Below are 19628 nucleotides of genomic sequence, written 5' to 3' on the forward strand. Positions count from 1 at the left end.
ATAAGGACACGGGGCGCCAGTGGTGTCAGGCCCTGCCCCATGGCATCCACCCAGGGTGGCTCATCATCTGCAGCAAAGTGGACTTGCTCCTTTCCTTCATCTGCCACACCTGAGTGCTTCTGCGGGTCCTGGGACTATGTGGATGGAGGGCCTGGGACACAGTTGTGAAGAGGACCAGTGCCATAATAGGATTTCTAGGATAAGAGCAGGTGCCACTGACTTCTCTTGCCTGGAAGACCACAATAGCTTCCTAACCAGTCCAGCTGATTCTATTCTTGCCCCACTCTGACCACTTCTCCTCTCAGAACAAGAGCAGTTACTTTAAATGAGACCAAGTCATTAGCCTCCTCAGAAGCCAAAGCTTTCCATCTCAGTATAAATCCAAACCCCTAACTGTGGTCCATGATGGCCTGGTGAACTCTGCATCCTCATTTGTTGTCACTCTCCTCTGGCACTCTGCAGTCCAACCCCATGCTCTTCTTGCTGCTCAAGCAGGTCAAACCATCCTGCCTCAGGACCTTTATACCTGCTGTTCCTGTGCCTGGAATGCACATCTGCCAGATCCTCATATGGTTGGCTTTCTTCCCATTCAGTTCCCTGATTAAAAATTATCTCCTCAGAGGCTTTCCCTGACCACCTTAAATAAAAGAGGCCATCTTCCCATCCAGGCACTCTACCCCCATCTTTCCCTCCTTTTCTTTCATATCACTAAACACAATCTGTAATTATTTGGTTTACTATTATTAGTTGTCTTTCTGTGTCTGTAGAATGTAATCTCCATAAGGAACAGGGAGTTTGTCTAGCTTGCTCACTGTTGCATCCCCTTGAGCTAGGGCAGTGCTTGAATCATTGCAGGTGTTAAATATTCCTCAAACGAACAGATGGATGAAAGTCAGATGACTAAGGTGTTACTTCTATGCCCTGCACCTTCTCTCAGCAAGCCTCCATCTTATGAGAAATAAGCAATTGGCCAAAGTACCCCCCTGTTGCAGTTGCTAATTACCAAATCTGCATGATTATCACTATTAAGGATTCACATTTACATTAGGGCTTTATGATTTTCTATGCAGTTTCCTATTTTTATTTTGGACGACCCTCCCAAGAACATTCTCCCATTCTACGGGGGCCCCAAGAGGTGGCACACGGCTGAGCCAGTCCTTGGTCCTACCTAGTCTGGTTGCAGAACCAGTGATAGAGATGACTGTCCTCGCTGGAAAACCAGCCTCTTGCAAGGGCTGGAAGCGATCACCCCTGACTCCTCTGACTCGGCTGACAGGGGGGTTCCTCTGGTCTTCTGGACGTCAGTTCCCTGGCTGAGGGGCTTCCCTGACCACCCTAAAGGGGGCTCCGTGACCAGGCACGACCACGTCCGCAGTGGCTAGGACCCTCTTCCGGCTCCTCTCCTGGGCCACCGGGTCTTCGCTCAGCGCTTGCCATGAGTCTTCGTCTCCGTTGCGTTCAAACACATCGCCCACCACCACCACGGTGCCCAGGGCCGTGCCCGCCACCACCACGCTCACGTCCCGCTGGCCCCCATGGCCCGGCGTGGCCCACACCTCGAGCCCCGGGCCCAGCTGCAGGGGCCGCTCCTCACCTAGCCCGTGGGGGAGGTAGCGGCCCCCGGGGAGGCAGAAGTCGTGCGAGACCAGCAAAGCCGCCCCGGGAAAAAGCCCCAGGTTCCCGATGTGATCCGAGTGTCCGTGGGTGCCCACCACCAGAGTCACGTCTCCGGGGGCCACGCCCTGCGCCGCCAGGGCCCCCAGGAGCGCCTCCCGAGCCCAGGGGCCCCCAGTGTCCACGAGGATGGGGCCACGGGCCACCTCCTCCAGGACGGTCTTCGCCCCGCCGCCCTCGGGCGGGGACTCTCGGGTGCCGGAGGCTGAGCTCCAGGCCTGAGGCAGCACAAGCGTCACGGAGCCGTCGGCGCGTACCGCATCGTCGACCCCCTCGGGCTCCGCGTAGCCCTGCAGCAGGACCACCACGGAGTAAGGGTCGCCGCTCACTAGCAGAGGCGGCTCCCCGGGCAGCGGCTCGGTCCGCACCAGAGCGCTCATGGCAGGATCGGGACGGCTGGGGAAGGAAATGGGGATGTGGGCGGCTGTCCAGTCCCTTCGGGTTCCCACGTGCGCCCTGCCTCCTCCAAAGTAGCACCTTCCAAGTCTGTTCTTTGCCACCCCCTTCGCACCCTTAAGATGGTATCGCCCCAACGCCCTTCCGCAGATGGTATCGTCCAAGCTGCCCTGAGCCTGAACCCGCCAGTCCCTCAGTGTCTTCGGCCGTCGCCACACTTCTCATGCGGTAGGTCCTCACCCATCATCCCCCAAAGGATATCCTCTTTATTTCCCTCATTCTAACCGAGACGCTCCCCGCCTTGGACCTAGTTTCACCGCTTCTCCTAGTTCTGGCCTCACTCCGTAGTTAGAGCGGCCCTCGGAAAAGCGCGCGAGATTTTGTCCTCTGCGAGCTCCCGTAAGCCCAGGGTATGGTGGCCAAGCCGAACGCTGATTTTTAATTCCGGTGCATTCTCCCGCACGCGCCGAAAGGGGTTGCACGGACCCGCGCCTAGATGTTTATCAGCCGGGGGACCCCTGCCAGCCTCCCTGGACTGCAAATTACAAAGCACCATTAGCTTCTAACAGCCGGCGACCAACGGCTCTATTCTCTGGGCGCTGCTATATCGGCCAGGTATGATGTGTGCAGGACAGTTGTTTGAAACTACGGGCCCAGGTGATATTTAAAAAAATTTTTTACTAGCGCTGTAGAAAATTTGGCACCTGTGAAATTACATGGTGGGCCCTCGGTGAAATTAGTGTGAAGTAGACTAAATATCTACCCCACCTAACTTATCAACATCGCCCCATCCTCATAGTGTCCCCTTCTTGTTCAGTTTGTTGGCTTGTAGCCTAGACTCAGGCAATGTGTATAGGTCATAGAGAATGTCCACGCTGGCTTCTTCTTGTAAGGGTCTAGAAACAGACCCCGAGGGCAGAGTGCCTTTCCCTAGACCCACAGCTCCAATGCCTTCACTGACCTCTGGGTCGGGTGGAGAGTACGAGAGAGATTTAAAGGGGAAAGTCTTCAATACTGTCACCACACACACACCTGCCAATTAAGGGGTCAGATGGCAGGCAGAGGACTCATCTGTTGGAGCAGGCCTTCCGCCTACTGCTCCCACCTTTGTCCCCATAGCCATGCCATGCTGCACCACCAGGATCCTGCCTGAGACCAGACAGGAGAGTACAGCTACAAGCTCACTCACGCATACACACACACCCTTATGTGGAGCAGGGAGAGCTCAGACTTCAGAGGGTTCTTCTCCATGACTCCTGCCCCTTCCTGGGGGCTCAAAGGCAAGAGTCAAAGGTCCTCTGGGTCATGCTTGGAGTGCCCTGGTGTGTTGATCATCTCTTCCTCCTCTTCCTCTTCTTCCTCCTCCTCCTGATCTTGCTCCTCCTCCCCTTCTGTCTTCTCTTGCCCATCCGTGATCTTCTCCTTTCCGGTCCAAGTTTCCTGTAGACACGCTAGGTTGGGTGATAGAAAACAATTTAGGTATTAATCTGGGGGGTAGAGGAGGTTGGGGCCTGGCAGGAAAGGGGCCAGCCCCACACACTTACCAGTCTCAGCAGGGGGGAGCACATGACCTTCACAGAGAAAATGCTGTAGGGGCTGCTCCTGATGATGGAAGTACCAGTCTCCCACGACATCTTCAAACTCCTCCAGCATCGTCTCACACTGGTCAAGTGGAAGGGTCAGAAAGGTATCTACTCTGCTGGGCTTTGGAAACGCTCCTCTCTGCTCTTCACTCCTGTCTGCCCACCCCATCCTAAAGAGCAGGTAGCCAGGAGGCTAAACTTGGCGTACGAGATGGTAATCCTCATTCATTCAACAAACATTTACTAAAACCTATTCTGCCAAGTAGGCTATTAAACTCTTATGTCTCAGCTCCTTGCCTATAAAATGGGAAATGGTAACAGTACCTACCACATGAAGTTGTTGTGAGGGTAAAATGGGGCAGCAGCTGGAAAGTATTTGGGCCTGAATCTGGCACATAGTAGGTGCTCAATATGTGGTAGTAGATATTATCAGCCTCCATTATTACTCCTTGATATGCTCCTGGGCCCACTTCAATCAATGACAGTCTTCACTCTGCCCCCTTCTCCTGCTCAGAGGCAGAATTCCCGAGTATCTAGGTCTCCCCTCAGGTTCCCTTCTCATTGCCCCAGGCAGTGCAGTATCCTGTCCTACCTGCTTCTTGAGGAACGTGACTTCCACGCTGGGCTCGTCCCATAGCTCCAGAGGGATCCCCAGATCCACCTTCACCCCCTTCTGCACCAGACCTTTCAGCGTTGCCATGGTCTGACTCTGACCCTGAGAGATAGGAATTTGGGATCAGCCCAGCTCACTGCCCCACCTCATCCTTCCCCTTTCTGCCACAGCAGGTTTGTCAACTACCAGAGACTCCATGAGGGAGTCTAACAATGGGGAGGGGAACATTCTCCAGAGCTGGAGGGAGGTGGGTCCCAGGGGATACCCGTTGTTGTTTCTGAAACATGGGATGCTGCCCTAGGGAAAAGTCTGACCTTGGCGTATCTCAGTGAGCCCTTGCGCTCGGCATGAACACTGTAATCCAGGATCCGCTCACACAAATTCTCCAAGGCCTCTTCCAGCCTTGTCTCTCTGTGGGAAGAGGGGAAACAAAGATTTCTTGGATGCTGTAGGAGCTCCCAGGGCTCCTTCAGGGGTCAGAAGGTAGATGAGCAACAAGAAGAACTCACGAAACACTGTAAGGGATGTGTTTCTTTCTCTTGCCAGTGTCTAGCACCTGCCCCAGCTCCAGCACCTCTCGAGATCGGCCAGTGCGACTCAGCTTTTCCTGTAGCTCCAGGCTCAGCAGCTTACACACTAGATGTCCACAAGGATGTGAAAGATAAACAAACATTCCAGCAACTCATTCTGTAGATGAGCAAAAGCAGCAGACTAGAGCCAGACTGGCTGGGTTAGAATCCTGACTCAGCCACTTAATAGCTATGTGGTAATTCTGCTGTGCCTTGGTTTCTGCATCTCTAAAATGGAGATAACAATATAGTTGAACCTCCTTCATAGAGGTGTGGTGAGGATTAAATAAATCAACCTCTGTCAAGCCCTTATAATAGTGCGTGGCATATAGGGAGCACTTTATAAGTGTTTGCTTTTATTCTGCAGTTATTTATTGAGCTCCTATATGCATGAGAGCAGTAAGACCCATGATCCCTATTCATGGGACATTGCTGATGTAGTTGGGGACAGATTAAAAATGATGACAGTGTGGTGTGATGGGCCCTACACTAGAGGTTCACAAGAGATTTAATCTCTTTAGGAAATGCAAAATTCAGTCAATGGTCATTTACTGAATTGCTGCTAGCTTGTGATTTCCTTAAGGATGAGCATTGCGTATGTTCCACCACTGTCTTCCAGCAACTAGCACCTGGCCTGGCATGAGGTGAGTCCCAAGAAAGGGGGTGGCCTATACGGAAGTGCCAAGCAAGTTAAACACAGGGCAAGTTAACAAAAGTGCCTTAAATGTTCCAGGCACTATGCTAGGACCTCGGAGATACAGGTGCTCTTCTTCCCTCCAAGGGCTTACAATATAGTGGGAGGTGACAGAAAAGGAAGAAGGCTTCCAAAGGAATTGACATCTAAACTGGGTCTTGAGAATCAAAAACAGAAGGGAGAGGGTTATTTCAGGCAAAGGGAAAAAGTGTGCTGAGGCACAGAGTGCAAGAGGATAAGGCAGGCTCAGTGACAGCTGAGAAATTCAGTGTGGCTGAATCATGGGCACTTTGAGGATGGGAGTTGAGACAGAAATATAAGAGCGGTGGGGGCCATACAACAAAGAGACTTCTATGCTGTGCCAAAAATGGGTGTATTCTGACCACAGCAGGAGGCCTGCAGAGGTGTTAGAGCAAGGAGGAGAGGTGAGGTAGGCTCAGGTCATGCGGAACACCAATACTGAAATGCAGGGTGGAGTGGGGTGAAAGGAAAAAGAATCCAGGGAAGAAATTAAAGTCAGGAAGGCAACAAACTAGGGAACCAGGGAACTCAACGGCCCAGCTCTGAAGTGTTTCCCCCCCACCCCACCCAGTCACCACCATCATGCAGCCACATAAGATGCTGCTCACAGTAAAATCCGTAAGTACACACCCTCTGCAAAGCCTCACACGTATGGGGAACCTCCTCCATTTCTGTGGCCTCCTCTTTTTGAGCTTCAAGGCCTTATTTACTTAACCCCAAACCCTCCCCAGGAGAGCATGGGACCTGTAATTTGAGAGCGTCTCTGCAAGGGTGGAGCAGAGGACGTTCATAAGGTATGAGCCTCACACCCAGCTCCTGCAGGCTCCCCAGGTTTAGGTTTAGTGTCATGGGGGGAAACACACTTAATGCTCAGTAGAGTGGGTGATCCTGGGCAGATAGTCTCTGAACTACAGTTCCCACAGATCACTGGGGCTACGCAAGCGAGAAAAAGAGGACTTCCTCTGGATGCCCTATGGGAATTGTAGTGCCACAGTTGTGGGGTAGCGCTATGCATTCCCTCCCTTGACCCCCTTCGAATTCAGCCAAGCTCCATCAGAATCTCCCTCAGGTCTTAAAGGACATCGAGTGACCCACCCATCACGGTCCATTTGGTCCGGTCCAGACTAGAGATGGGCAAAGGGATGCGAATAGGGGCCACTCCCTTTAGATACCTTCGCATTTGCTGGGCAAGCGTTCTGTGTCATCGTCTTCCTCCTTCGGCGACCCAACCCAAGCGCCATACACAGCCAAAATGAAAAGCAACATTCCCAACCGCACAGGTCCCATGACAAAGTGCTGTCCACAACCAACAAGCCCTTGCCTTCACACCAACTTCGGGAAGGCAGCGGGCCCTTTAAGTTCCGAGGGGGTCGGAGGGAATTTCCAGCCAGCCTGGCTTGGGAGGCGCACGCGCAGTCCCGGTCCGAAAGGGGGTGGGGCCTCATTGCGCTCCCGGCTATCCCGCCTCGGTTTTGTGGCGCCTCTTAGGGTCCTGGCCGCGGGGTAGTTAAAGTATAAACTGAAGTAATTGCAGCAGGAGGGTGTGCTCCTTGCACGTAGAGAGAAAAACCCGTTTTTTATACCACTTCAGGCCGTGAGCCTAGGAGACTCATTCCGGCTCGCGGAAGGGGCAGTGACTTCCTCTCCGTCTCTGCCAGGACCTGCTCCCGGGAGGGGGCGGGGCCAAGATGGCGCCGAGCGCCGGGTGAGCGGTGCTTTGGCGGCGGTGAGAGACTTTTCCTGCGTGGGCGTTCGGCTGACGGGGGCGGGTCTGAGTGCTACCCGGGACTAGGCCCTTTGAAGGGTCTGTGTGGGAGCCTGGAGGAGGACGTTGGGTTGTGTGTCCGTGCGCGTGGGGACTGTGTGTGTGCGTGTGTGTTTGCATTGGAGGATGTTGGGGGGATGAGGTGGGCTCTCAGCGCCTTCTTCCGCGCTGTACCCATTCCTTGGGGAGCTTCGACTCGCTTCCTTGCTGGGGAAGCCACTACCCACATCTAGTTAAAGTTAGCCCTTTTCTGTGAAGCTTTCCCGCCGACTCCACTGACCTGAAGAGCTCCTGAGGTCGTAGCGTGTTTTGCGAGCTGTTACTGGCAGTCGGTACGGAGGGTATTGAAGGCTTAGTAAGAGTTCACCAGTGACCTGGGATACAACAGCGTCTTGTATACCCGGCGCCAGGCACAGAGTATGTGTTGAATAAATGTGTTCCCTGAACATAAGACTTAGCGGAGGAGGAGACCAAATTCTCTTTCGCTTCCTTGCTCAGCCCTCCAGCACGCCCCCATCAACACCCCGCAGTCAGTCTAAACACTTTTGACAGTAGTCTTCCGAATGCCAACTTCAAGCAAGCCACTCTCCTTTAGGCCACAAAGCAGGTTCCAAGCTTGGACCTGTATCTTGGTAATCGTGGTACCGTGAATTTATTGAGCACCTACATCTCTAAGCCTTATAATTCACTGATTTATTCAACAAATGATTTACTGAGTAGAGTGGCTCAGGCACCAGTGTGGGATCTTGTAATACATCAGTGAGCATAACACAAAGATTTTTGTCCACACAGTGGGGGGTGGAAAGGGAAGGTGTGGTGGTGATAAACAATTAGAAATGATACAGTATATATTAGTAGATATTAAATGCCATGAGGGGGAAAAGCAGAGTGGGATTGGAGTGTGGTGTTGAATAGGGTGAGGGGAGTAGGCAGCCAAGCTGGCATCTGGGGAAGAGCATTCAAGGCAGAAGGAAGAGAGCAAAGGCCGTAAAGCAAGAGCTTCCCTGTGAGGTTTGAACAGCAGGAGAACACTGGGGCTGGATCAAGATGGAAGAAGGAAGGAAAGCAGATCAGAGATGTGATGGGGAGAGGGCAAATTATGAAGGGCCTTATAGACTGTAATTAGGATTTTGGATTTTACTCTGTGGTAAATGGGGAACCATTACAGGCTTTTGAGCAGAGAAATGACCCAATCTGATTTATATTTTGACAGAATCACTCTGGCTGCTGTGTTGGGAATAGATGTAGGGAGCAAGGGTGGAAGCAGGAAGACCTTGTCAGGAGACTGTTGAAGTTAGCCAGGCGAGAGATGATGGTGACTTGGCCATGCAGTGGGAGTGGAGGAATCAGGTTGGATCACCTGGCCGATTTGATGTGAGGGCTCACGTATAGAGTGAGTGCCTGGATAGATGACATTACCATGAAGATGAAGAAAAATGGAGCAGGTGGAAAGGGAGATCAGGAGTTCAGTTCCAAAAGAGATTTTAAGTCGACAGTTTGATAAATCTGGTGTTAGGAAGAACGTTCTGGGCTGAGGATATAAACTTGGCCACCATCAGCCTATAAGCACTGTTGAAAATTGAGGGTAGTTGACATCACCAAGGGAGTAAGTGTAGCTACAGAAGAAAACCAAAGACCGAGCCCAGGATGCTCCGGCATCAGGCAGATGACAAGAGGAAGAACTGGTCAAGGAAACAGGAGTGGCCAGTGAGGTGGTAGGAAAGCCAGGGGAAGGCAGTGGAGTAAAGAGTTTTCAGGAGGGAGTAGTCAGCTACAGTGTGTGCTTCTGGCAGGTCAGGTATGATGAGGACGGAGAGTGGACCTTGGATTTGGCAATGTGGAGTCATCAGTGACCTTGATGAGCAGTTTCAGGGACCTGGTGGTGTCAAAAACCTGCTTGGGGTAGGTGCAAGAGAGGAGAGGAGAGGAATTAGAAAGTTAAGATAACTCTTTCAGGGAGTTTGGTTGCAAGGAGGAGCCGAAAAACGGGGTATATGTTGGAGAGAAAGTGAAATGAAGAAAATATTGTTTTATATTTCTAATTGTGAAATACACATAAGCTCACCATTCTAAACCATTTCAAGTGTACAGTATAGAGGGATTAAATATGTTCACTTCATTATACAACCGTCACACCATCCATCCTTCCAGAACTCTTCATGTTGTAAAACAAACTCCAGTGCCATCAAACACTAACTCCCCGTTCTTCCCTGCCCTAGCCCCAGCAACCCACTTCCACTTGCAGAGTCTATGAATTTGACTCCTCTAAGAACCTCATATAAGTGGAATACATACCATTTGTCCTTTTGTGGCTGCCTTATTTCACTGAGCATCGTGTCCTCAAGGTTCATCCATGGTATAGCACATGTCCAAATCTCCTTCCTTTTTAAGGCTGCATACTATTCCATTGAATGGATAGACCACCGTTTTGTTTTCTTAAGATGGGAGGAATAACTGCATTTTGTAGGGTGGCAGGAATGACTGATTGGGTAGGTTGAAAACTTGGTGGTGATGCAGGGAGAAAGCAGTGTTGGGAGTTGGTGAGAAGCACAAGCGGCTTCTCTAATAGGTAGGGGGCGCGTGGGTGGCTAAGCGTCCAACTTTTTTTTTTTTTTAGATTTTTTATTTATTTATTTATTTGAGAGACAGAGCACAAGCAGAGGGGAGGGGCAGAGGGAGAAGCAGACTCCCTGCTGAGCAGGGATCCCGACATGGGGCTCGATCCCAGGACCCTCGGATCATGACCTTAGCTGAAGGCAGACGCTTGACGACTGAGCCACCCAGGTACCCCAAGCATCCAACTCTTGATCTCAGCTCAGGTCTTGATCTCAGGGTCGTGAGTTCAAGCCCCATAATGGTCTCTGTGCTGGGCATGGAGCCTACTTAAAAATGAAATACTTAAAGTAACAGGTGCGAAGGCAGAGGATGTGGGTACTGGTGCTGTTAGGTTGGTGGATGTGGTGGGAATCTGTGGAGGTTCTCTTCTGATGGCCTGAAGTAAGGAAGAGAGGAGGTATCACATAGGACAGAGGGAGACTGAGTGCATGGAGGTGTAGTATGATTGTCTGGCAGCATGAGGGGCCTGTGTGAAGTTCATGGCCATGAATTTAAAGTAAGAACTGGTTGGGGTGGTTGTGTGTTTTTTCATCACATTAAACTGTACAGGTGTTTAGGCTCAGAGTGGGAGCGTTGTATTTAACCGTTACTGCTTTTGTGTCAAGTGTGAATAATGGTGCAAGAAGGGGCAGGAGAGATGAAGGTATACACAAAACCACCTCAGGAAACCAAGCCTTTTCCACGTTCCACATATGGGGAAGAAACCCAGAGGTGGGAGAATGTCAGTAATTTGCCCAAATAACCCAGCTGGGGAGTCTAGGGCTGGGATTTCAGTCGAGGCCACATCCATTCACTGTGCCTCACTTGCACAACATTGGGCACAGAATGCGGAGCTCAGTACATTGTGTTGCACTGGATCGGATTACTCGCTGCTTCCGTTACATCCAATGCTGACTCATACTTCTTTTTTATCTCTTCTGCCCACCCCATCCCCCTGCCAGGGTCTCCGTTTCTCCACCCTGGGGTATCACTCTTTGGGGGAGGGAACAAGGGGCTCCAGAATGGCCGAGGAGAAGAAGCTGAAGCTTAGCAATACGGTGCTGCCCTCGGAGTCGATGAAGGTGGTGGCCGAGTCAATGGGGATCGCTCAGATTCAGGAGGAGACCTGCCAGCTGCTGACCGATGAGGTCAGCTACCGCATCAAGGAGATTGCCCAGGTAACCTGACCCGTCCACCCAGCCCTGCGTCGTATCAAGGATGCTGCCCAGGCCCCCTTCTTCCTCAGGCTGTCAGGCTGATGTCTGTCTGTCTCCCACCCCCAGGATGCCTTGAAGTTCATGCACATGGGGAAGCGGCAGAAGCTCACCACGAGTGACATTGACTATGCACTGAAGCTAAAGAATGTCGAGGTGATTGGGGCACGCAGGACTGAGGTTGGGGGCGGGGGCAGGGTGGTGAGATCCGTCCTCCCAGATGCTGCATTTGCCTTCGGCCATGGCTCCTCAGGCTTCCCTCTCATCCCAGTGTCTGTCTCTCTCTCTCTCCTGATATAGCCGCTCTATGGCTTCCACGCTCAGGAATTCATTCCTTTCCGTTTCGCCTCTGGTGGGGGCCGGGAGCTTTACTTCTACGAGGAGAAGGAGGTTGATCTGAGCGACATCATCAATACCCCTCTGCCCCGGGTGCCCTTGGACGTCTGCCTCAAAGGTTGGGGGTGGGGAGAGCAAGGCGACAGGGAGGAGGGAGAGGGGGTGGGGATCACAATGGAGAAGCCCGCTTTGTAAGATCGCTGGTGAGTTGCAGGAAGTGGGAACGGGACGGAAAACACGTTCCTAGTGTGGAGTGGCTCCTTAGTGTCCATGTCCAGCAGTTCAATTTGACACCTTCTTTCCTCACAGCTCATTGGCTGAGCATTGAAGGCTGCCAGCCAGCTATCCCGGAGAATCCACCCCCAGGTAACCTTGTCCAAGCCCAGAGCCCACCCCGGTCTATCTCACCTTCCCTGTCCTTCCTTTCCATCCCCTGCCACTCTCCTCACTCCTGCTGTGACCGCTTTGCCACCAGCTCCCAAAGAGCAGCAGAAGGCTGAGGCCACGGAACCCCTGAAGTCAGCAAAGCCAGGCCAGGAGGAAGATGGACCCTTGAAAGGCAAAGGTCAAGGGGCTGCTCCAGCCGATGGCAAAGGTCAGTACTGCTAGGCCAGGCCTCTCCTGGCTCCTGCCCCAAAGCCAGACGGCGAGCTGTGAGGAGGTCTCACTGGGCAGGGAGCAAAGGTTTGTCTGGTTCGAGGCCTCTCCTGGAGCTTTCGTTTTCAAACCTGTCTTCCCCCTTCACCCAGGGAAAGAGAAGAAGGCGCCACCCCTGCTGGAGGGCGCCCCTTTGCGGCTGAAGCCGCGAAGTATCCACGAGCTGTCTGTGGAGCAGCAGCTATACTACAAGGAGATCACCGAAGCCTGTGTGGGCTCCTGCGAGGCCAAGAGAGCGGTGAGGCCCCCCTGACCCGCTTTTACCCCCGGTCCCTTCTCCGGAAGTCCCACGAACCCGTCCCGGTCTCGGCCCCCACGTCACTCACTCCCTCCCCCCGCAGGAGGCACTGCAGAGCATCGCAACAGACCCGGGGCTCTATCAGATGCTGCCACGATTCAGCACTTTCATCTCGGAGGGGGTGAGAGGAGGCAGATGGCCAGCACCTAGGATGAGGTTCCGGGCAGTGAGGAGGCGGCGGGGGAGCTCATCTGAGGGTCTCACCGCCCCGTCACCTCCTCCCACAGGTCCGTGTGAATGTGGTGCAGAACAACCTGGCCCTGCTCATCTACCTGATGCGCATGGTGAAGGCGCTGATGGACAACCCCACGCTGTATCTAGAAAAATATGTGAGCGGTCCTGCCCACCCACCTTTCCACCCAGGGTCGGGGCACCTTGCTGCCACCAATGGGAAGCCATTTGTCAGAATTAGCCAACTTGCCACTCCTTCCATAGGTGCATGAGTTGATTCCGGCTGTGATGACCTGCATCGTGAGCAGACAGCTGTGCCTGCGGCCAGATGTGGACAATCACTGGGCACTCCGGGACTTTGCTGCCCGCCTCGTGGCCCAGATCTGCAAGCATTTCAGCACGACCACGAACAACATCCAGTCCCGGATCACCAAGACCTTCACCAAGGTGAGCAAGAATGAGGAGTGTAGGGGCACCTGGGTGGCTCAGTGGGTTAGGCATTTGGCTCTTGATTTCAGCTCAGGTCATGATCTCAGGGTTGTGGAATCCAGCGCTCATGCTCTGTGCTCAGCAGGGATTCTGTTTGAGATTCTCTCCCTCTGCCTACACCCACCCCCCTGCACAAATAAATAAATAAATCTTAAAGAATAAGGAGTGTAGACTATTTCACATCCCCACCCCAGGGTGGTGACCAGGACAAAGCTTCAGCCAAGCCGGAGGTGGGTCAGTGTGGCGAGAGGAAAGGACACTGAAAACACAGGGCAGAGGGACAGGGCCTCGAACTCGGGCCCTCTCTGTAACGTCTTAATGATCCACAACAAAAGCGTGTTCATGAGACTTGGTCCTTAACGGTTAGTTTCTCAGGCCCCTTGACCCGGGTTTCTCTTCCTTCCCCTTACAGAGCTGGGTGGACGAGAAGACTCCGTGGACCACGCGTTATGGCTCCATCGCAGGCCTGGCAGAGCTGGGACACGATGTGAGGCCCCGGCAGCAGGGGGAGTGCTGGGGGAAAGGAGGTATCCTGGGTCCTAGTGGGCAAGAGCCCCACCCGGGAGACTCCGAGGTGACCCAAGGTTCCTGGCTTCTCCCCTTCCTTTCCGATAGGTGATTAAGACTCTGATTCTGCCACGGCTGCAGCAGGAGGGGGAGCGGATCCGCAGCGTCCTGGACGGCCCTGTGCTGAGCAACATCGACCGCATCGGAGCTGACCACGTGCAGAGCCTCCTCCTGGTGACCAGAGCCCCCATCCCTGCCCTCCCCTCTCTTCTTCCCACTCTCACCCCCCCACACACACACACGGGTACAATGTTCAGCAAGCCATGGTCGGCCTTTATTCACTCATCCCATCTCTGCCTCATATATTCAGAGTCCAATACTGTTGTGCAGATGGAGACCAAGGCACCAAAAGGTTAAGTAAGAAATAAGAGATCTTAACTCTCAGCATGGGACATCCCCTAGAAGGGACTGCCCCTGAGGCTTCTGCATCACTGTGCTCCGTTCCGTGCAAGGCATCACCCTGTGGACCAGCCACCCCTTAGAAGTCACCAGTGTATTCAGCAAGTCACCCAGTCACACCAGTGGGTGCCGCTTGTCCTCTGAGGAAAAGCCAGCGGTTCTCACACACACGGCTCTCCCAGCAGTCCGGCCCGCGCCAGAACATACTGAACTACCGGGCGCTTTCTTCCTCACCCCTTCCCTGTCACACTTCCTGAGGGGCCCAGCCCTCCACCTACTGGCTTTTCTTTGCTTTCTCTGCAGAAACACTGTGCCCCTGTTCTGGCAAAGCTGCGCCTACCACCTGACAATCAAGATGCTTATCGGGCAGAATTTGGGTCCCTCGGACCCCTCCTCTGCTCCCATGTTGTCAAGGCCCGGGCCCAGGCTGCTCTGCAGGCTCAGCAGGTCAACAGGACCACTCTGACCATCACTCAGGTCCGTGATGGGGGAGGGGGGTTTGGTAAATAAACGTGGGAGGGATGGGGGGAAGGGACGCAGACAAGAGCTTGCTTTTGGAAAACATGGGGCCCTCTGAGAGAGCAGTGTTGGGGGGAGTCTGGGCCCCCTTAGTGGATGACTCCCCAAACCCAGGGAGACCCGCCGAGGAGCAGCAACAGGTGCCCTTTCTCTTCTTAGACCTTGACATTTTTTCTTCCCTCTTCTTCGTGCAGCCCCGGCCCACGCTGACCCTCTCACAGGCCCCTCAGCCCGGCCCTCGAACCCCTGGCTTGCTGAAGGTCCCTGGCTCCATCGCGCTGCCTGTGCAGACACTGGTGTCTGCCCGAGCTGCTGCCCCGCCTCAGCCTTCCCCTCCTCCAACCAAGTTTATTGTAATGTCGTCCTCCAGCGCCTCATCCACCCAACAGGTACTGGGAGCCACGTGGGACCTGGGATGGTGGGGAGCATGACCAGGGCTACCTCCAAGTACCCTGGGGGCCCCAGAGTAGAGCCCAGTTCCCTCTGGGCCCAAAGACAGGAGCGGGAAGGGGCATTTCGAGGAGGCCCACGAGGCCGTGGCTGCTCATCCTGAGCATGGCTCTCGAGCTGGCAGCAACCTCCAGGCTCCTGAGCATGTGAACTATGATCAGCTGTTCGGCTGGAGTAGGTGAATCCTCCCCCAGGCAGCGCCTTTCCTTTCTTCCCCCAGGTCCTGTCCCTCAGCACCTCAGCCCCTGGCTCAGGCTCCACCACTACCTCTCCCGTCACCACCACAGTCCCCAGCGTGCAGCCCATCGTCAAACTGGTCTCCACTGCCACCACCACACCCCCCAGCACTGCTCCCTCTGGGCCCGGCAGCGTCCAGAAGTACATCGTGGTCTCTCTTCCCCCTACAGGGGAGGGCAAAGGAGGCCCGGCCTCCCATCCTTCTCCAGCTCCTCCCCCATCCTCAGCCCCCTCCCCGCTTGGGGGCAGTGCCCTCTGTGGGGGGAAACAGGAAGCTGGGGATAGCCCCCCTCCAGCTCCAGGGACTCCAAAAGCCAATGGCTCCCAGCCTCCTGGATCTGGCTCCCCTCCGCCTGCACCTTAATGCTGTTGTATATCTGCCAATGTTCTTCTGTCCCCGACTCTCTCTCTTTCTCTCTCTCTCTCTCTCTCACACACACACACACACACACTCACACTCACACTCGCGCGCAGGGTGGAAGGGAGTAATAGTTTGCTTCCTCCATGTTACTTTTTTTTTTAGATATTGTACAGCCAGTTCCTCAGAATAAAAGTTTGATTTGTAAGTTCTGATCCACCTCAGCCCTTTCTGTGTCAGGTGCCACGGGAAGGTCGAGCTTGTCGACCAGGACTTGTCTCCTGGCCTCTCAGGACTCTGGACTCTTCAGCCTGATCCATAGCCTCGGGCCAGAAGGGTGGAAAAGACAGAATCCTCCTCTCCAGCTCCGCAGACAACCACCTTTGCTGCCCGTGTCCTCGTTTGGGGAGCCTCAGATCCGGATGACATAGGCATCACTATGGCTTAGGTGTCGCACCCACTTGTGGGGGTTGGCATTGCCGCAGGGTCTGAATGCCAGCCTGAGGAAGCGAACCTGGAGGCCAGAGCACGTGTGCCGGGGAAGTTCAAATGAGAGGCTGGCGGGACCCAGACCCAGAGGGGCCGAGGTGGAGGGTGCTTGACCAGGAGGCCCAGGGAGGCCCGGAACATCCATCTGTAAGGGACAGAGGCCGGGAAGGGGTACTGAGGCCCAGAGAGGATGGAGGGCAGGGAGGCCCACCGCAAGAGGAGGGACAGGTTGGGGCTGACCGTGAAGGTGGAGGAGAGGGTCTCAGAGAGTCAGCAGCTTGTACCTGGAAAAGGCCTGACAGCTGGGAGCCACCCTGAACCCGAGGCAGGTCCCAGCGAAGGGCTCCCTCCCCCAGCTCTGCCTTCTGCTCGGGGCCGCTCAGCTCCTGTGACAGGCTGGAATTTGGAGAGGCGCTGCGCTCAGTCCCTGCCTTCCTGGGGCAGGCCAGTTCCACCCTTCCCGGGACCACCCTGTTGTCCAGGGAAGCTGGTGCAACCGCCCGAGCCCCCGTGCCTCACCCACTAACCTGACCACCCCTCGTGGCAGGGGAAGGTGCAGTCTGACATTGAGAGCTTGGCTGCAAAGAAAAAAGGAACAGAGTCAGCCCCTGGAAGGCAGTGACCAGTTCCCACTCTTCATTAACATCACACTAGGGTTCAGCACGAGTGTTACCCCATCCCCTTCCCGAGCCCTCCTGCCTCTAACTGAACAGGATTCCGAAGCCAGTGGATGCATCTGAAGGCGGGAGCAATAGGTATGTGGGCCCTCTGTCCTACCCCACGTAACAGAACTAGACTTGGCTAACCCCCGCTCATACCTCTTTGGGGGCAGGTCGCATCGTAACTTCAGGTAAACCTGGAGCCTGGGTGGAAGGGCACGGTAGTGTTACTCGCTGGCAGCTCACCATCCCCACCCGGGGCCTCTGTGCAGGGCTGCTGGGTGGGTCATGCCCCAAGCAGTGAATCCACTAAGGGCTGAGTCCACGTTGCGGGGGAGGGTGTCTTTTTCTGACTTGTATCCTCTTACCACCACTTCTCCATAATGAGTTTTGGGAACATCTTTGTATTGGCTTAGACTTCAGAGAAGTTCCAGAGCAGGGAAATGGTCTCACCTGCCCGAGCCTCGGTCCCACTGCACAGAGGGAAAGAGCCGGAACGGGAGCGGGGAGGGGAGGTCATCTGAGAGTTGGTACCGCATCACAGTTAGCTGGGACCAGACAGGAATGGAGGTCAGTTTGGTCTCCTCACCCCTGAACTGCCTCCCTTCCCCATGGTGGATGGAACATGCTAGGCCAGGCCGGTCCTGACCTCGCCCTGAGGGGGCTGCAGGCGCAGAATTCGATGAGACTCAAACTCTTCCAGAAGCACGGAGCTGTGAAATGAGACCTCATCCACCCGGATCCCTGGTCCGTAACCTGGAAGGAGAGAAAGTCTCCTCTATGGAACCCACGTTGTGGGAGAGGAGAGCAGCAGGGGAGAGCTGGGGGAGAACCTGTCTCTGTGTTCCACACAACTTTTGGCGGTGACCTCTGCATAGGAGAGAGAGACCTACTTTCTTCTCACCTCTTAGTTCTGACTTCCCCACACAAAATTCTTCTGTCAAGCCGATGCGCATCTCTGTCAGAGAAAAGAACATCAGAAAAGGCTGCCAGATACCACCATACACAGCACCGAGGAGCCCGTCCCACACCCCAGCCTGGGCCAAGCCTGCAGACTTCTCACCAGAGCCACTGGGAAGAAAGCTCTTGAGGCGGATCTCTCCCTGCACGTCTACCTTCAGCAGCGAGCCCTAAGAATGGCGGAGATTTCAATGCTCAGAGGTGACACGCCCCCCCCCCCCATACATTTCCCAAATGCCATCTGTCCTCAGCTCCCGGGTTGGGGGCCCAACTTACATTAGATGCTATCAGCACAGACAGTCTCTCGACCACATCCAAAAATACTTCATTCTTTTGGCTCTGAGGAAGAGAGGGGATTTGGGCGCTTGGAGGCTGAACGGCCTGTGTTCTAAAGTGGACAGACAGAAAGGACAGGGCAGTGGAGGCTAGGACCCTGGGGTGGGGACACAGGGGTAAGGGAAGGGATTATCCACATCTAGCTACGCCAGGATCTCCATCTCTGGTGTCCCAGAAAAAAATGAGAGGGCCTGACTCCATCACGCCCGCCCTCACCTGGTCAGAGCGGCTGGTCAGGATGGGGCGGCTGGCTGCACTGCTGGGGGCCACTTTGCTCTGCTGCGTCTCGGCCCCAAACTGGAAAGCACCCAAAGCAACAATCTTCAGGTTTGACAGTACCTACCAGCCCTCCTCCTCCTCCTTCCCTTGACTAACCAAGCCAACACTGCTGAGGTCAAAGAGGCTGAAGGGCTTGCTGACCACAGCCTCCGTCTGGATGAAGTTCCTCAGCATCTCCATGGACGTGGTCTGTACATAGCCATAGTCCTGCAGGCAGGGAACAGCCTTTGGTCAGCGGAGGAAAGGGGTGAGAATGAACGGACTCAGCCTCCCCTTCACAGCACACATCTGCAGGGCCTGGGCGCGGTGGGGGAGATCCCTGGCCTCACCAGCACTTCATCTAGGAGTTCGTAGACAAGAGCCACGTTGCGGGAGATGGTCCCCTCACTCAGGGAGCCACAGTAATCGCCCAGGAGAGTGGCCAACCTGAGAAAACAGGATGGAGTGTGCATATCCTCCTGCGGTCGCATCCCCGCACCTAGGTGCCCAGCCCTGCCCTCCTCACCGGGAGAGCAGCTCGAGGAGGCTGAAGGGAGAAATGTTTTCTGAAGTCGTGGCCACCAAATAGAGACCGCTGTGTCTGATGTGAATGAAATGACGGTCATCGTGGTGCTGAGGCAGAGGCGGGGAAGAGAGCTGTGATTAAGGGCCCGCGAGACTTCCTAGCGGCGGGCCTTGGGGCGAGCCAGAACCACCCCCCCGGGGGCCCAGCTGCCTAATGTGTCAGCGGAGGTAGCCCCCCCGTACCTACCCCGGAGTGGCAGAGCTGCGCCCGGTATAGTGCTAGCGCTCGAGAAACGGTCGCTCCGAATATTTGGCAGAATGTACCCCCATCCCCAAGCGGAAGCTCTCAGGGAAACAGCCCCGGGAGAAAGGAGGCGCCCCCTACCCCCGGCCCGCCGGGAGCCTACCCCACGCCCCGCCACTGGTTACCATGACAACCGGGGACTCATCTCCGGGTAGTCCCGTCAGCTTCCGGTAGAAGAGCTCGGCCACATCCCGACCGCCACTGTCCCCGCGGACTGAGCGGGTGGAAGGACAGCTAAGGAGTCGGCGACACAGTTTGGCTCTGGAGCACTGCTCCCACCCAGCCCCTCCCCCTCCCGCCCTGCAGGTCAAGGATACAATCCTTGTAGATGAGCGGGTCCCCTTTGGAGGACAGAATGAAGAACTGGGAGATCATGGCGGTTCTGGAGAGTAGGCAGGGAGACAACGAAAGTTGGGCCTGCCCCGCCCTGCGGCCTGGGAACAAAAGGACGCGCGTATGCTGTCCCTTTAAGAACAATTTCTCCTCCGCCCG

The 19628-nt window shown here is 54.8% G+C and overlaps 4 protein-coding genes across 7 annotated transcripts; 1 reads left to right on the top strand and 3 right to left on the bottom strand.

Annotated features, from left to right (window-relative positions):
- Positions 1-1073: 1073 nt before the first annotated feature.
- MBLAC1 (metallo-beta-lactamase domain containing 1) lies at positions 1074-2403 on the bottom strand. Its single transcript, XM_021680196.1, has one exon. It carries the CDS (start codon positions 2052-2054, stop codon positions 1302-1304), a length of 753 nt encoding a protein of 250 aa, XP_021535871.1. The 5' UTR covers positions 2055-2403; the 3' UTR covers positions 1074-1301.
- TAF6 (TATA-box binding protein associated factor 6) lies at positions 2277-15698 on the top strand. 2 transcript variants are annotated; one of them, XM_021680192.2, is made up of 15 exons: positions 2277-2298; positions 10873-11088; positions 11194-11280; positions 11425-11578; positions 11770-11826; positions 11936-12055; positions 12210-12355; positions 12459-12536; positions 12643-12744; positions 12851-13033; positions 13488-13562; positions 13691-13816; positions 14345-14518; positions 14755-14949; positions 15231-15698. In XM_021680192.2, the coding sequence occupies exons 2-15, from the start codon at positions 10933-10935 to the stop codon at positions 15609-15611; spliced, it is 2034 nt and encodes a 677-aa protein (XP_021535867.1). In that variant the 5' UTR covers positions 2277-2298; positions 10873-10932; the 3' UTR covers positions 15612-15698. The 2 variants fall into 2 exon arrangements, with proteins under 2 accessions (XP_021535867.1, XP_021535868.1); XM_021680193.2 differs by lacking the exon at positions 2277-2298 and adding an exon at positions 7241-7276.
- CNPY4 (canopy FGF signaling regulator 4) lies at positions 2735-6980 on the bottom strand. Its single transcript, XM_021680198.1, has 6 exons — positions 6723-6980; positions 4776-4902; positions 4581-4677; positions 4246-4368; positions 3615-3732; positions 2735-3521 (listed from the first exon to the last, which is right to left on the bottom strand). The coding sequence occupies exons 1-6, from the start codon at positions 6835-6837 to the stop codon at positions 3358-3360; spliced, it is 744 nt and encodes a 247-aa protein (XP_021535873.1). The 5' UTR covers positions 6838-6980; the 3' UTR covers positions 2735-3357.
- On the bottom strand, positions 15358-19626 carry AP4M1 (adaptor related protein complex 4 subunit mu 1). Of its 3 annotated transcripts, none has more exons than XM_021680195.2 (15): positions 19454-19626; positions 19262-19350; positions 18834-18940; positions 18658-18754; positions 18425-18535; positions 18266-18346; positions 17990-18052; positions 17817-17883; positions 17658-17711; positions 17403-17509; positions 17207-17301; positions 16913-16957; positions 16622-16672; positions 16379-16490; positions 15358-16239 (listed from the first exon to the last, which is right to left on the bottom strand). In XM_021680195.2, exons 1-15 carry the CDS (start codon positions 19509-19511, stop codon positions 16018-16020), a joined length of 1359 nt encoding a protein of 452 aa, XP_021535870.1. In that variant the 5' UTR covers positions 19512-19626; the 3' UTR covers positions 15358-16017. The 3 variants fall into 3 exon arrangements, with proteins under 3 accessions (XP_021535870.1, XP_021535869.1, XP_044771649.1); XM_021680194.2 differs by having other exon boundaries at positions 18266-18370; XM_044915714.1 differs by having other exon boundaries at positions 19247-19350.
- Between the last annotated feature and the right edge of the window lie 2 nt (positions 19627-19628).

The sequence above is a fragment of the Neomonachus schauinslandi genome, chromosome 5 (genome assembly GCF_002201575.2).
Source record: "Neomonachus schauinslandi chromosome 5, ASM220157v2, whole genome shotgun sequence".
Taxonomy (NCBI): Eukaryota; Metazoa; Chordata; class Mammalia; order Carnivora; family Phocidae; genus Neomonachus; species Neomonachus schauinslandi.

Excerpts from the sequence above, each read along its gene's own strand:
- MBLAC1 (XM_021680196.1), bottom strand. The coding sequence starts at position 2,054 with ATGAGCGCTCTGGTGCGGACCGAGCCGCTGCCCGGGGAGCCGCCTCTG.
- CNPY4 (XM_021680198.1), bottom strand. The coding sequence starts at position 6,837 with ATGGGACCTGTGCGGTTGGGAATGTTGCTTTTCATTTTGGCTGTGTAT. Across the intron at positions 4,678-4,775 it reads CACATCCCTTACAGTGTTTC|AGAGACAAGGCTGGAAGAGG; the intron begins GTGAGTTCTTCT and ends CTCTTCCCACAG. Across the intron at positions 4,369-4,580 it reads GCTCACTGAGATACGCCAAG|GGTCAGAGTCAGACCATGGC; the intron begins GTCAGACTTTTC and ends CCTATCTCTCAG.
- AP4M1 (XM_021680194.2), bottom strand. The coding sequence starts at position 19,511 with ATGATCTCCCAGTTCTTCATTCTGTCCTCCAAAGGGGACCCGCTCATC. Across the intron at positions 18,371-18,424 it reads ACCTCAGCAGTGTTGGCTTG|ATTGTTGCTTTGGGTGCTTT; the intron begins GTTAGTCAAGGG and ends TCAAACCTGAAG. Across the intron at positions 16,240-16,378 it reads AGCTGTCAGGCCTTTTCCAG|ATGGATGTTCCGGGCCTCCC; the intron begins GTACAAGCTGCT and ends TGTCCCTTACAG.
- TAF6 (XM_021680192.2), top strand. The coding sequence starts at position 10,933 with ATGGCCGAGGAGAAGAAGCTGAAGCTTAGCAATACGGTGCTGCCCTCG. Across the intron at positions 11,089-11,193 it reads GCATCAAGGAGATTGCCCAG|GATGCCTTGAAGTTCATGCA; the intron begins GTAACCTGACCC and ends TCCCACCCCCAG. Across the intron at positions 11,827-11,935 it reads CCCGGAGAATCCACCCCCAG|CTCCCAAAGAGCAGCAGAAG; the intron begins GTAACCTTGTCC and ends CTTTGCCACCAG.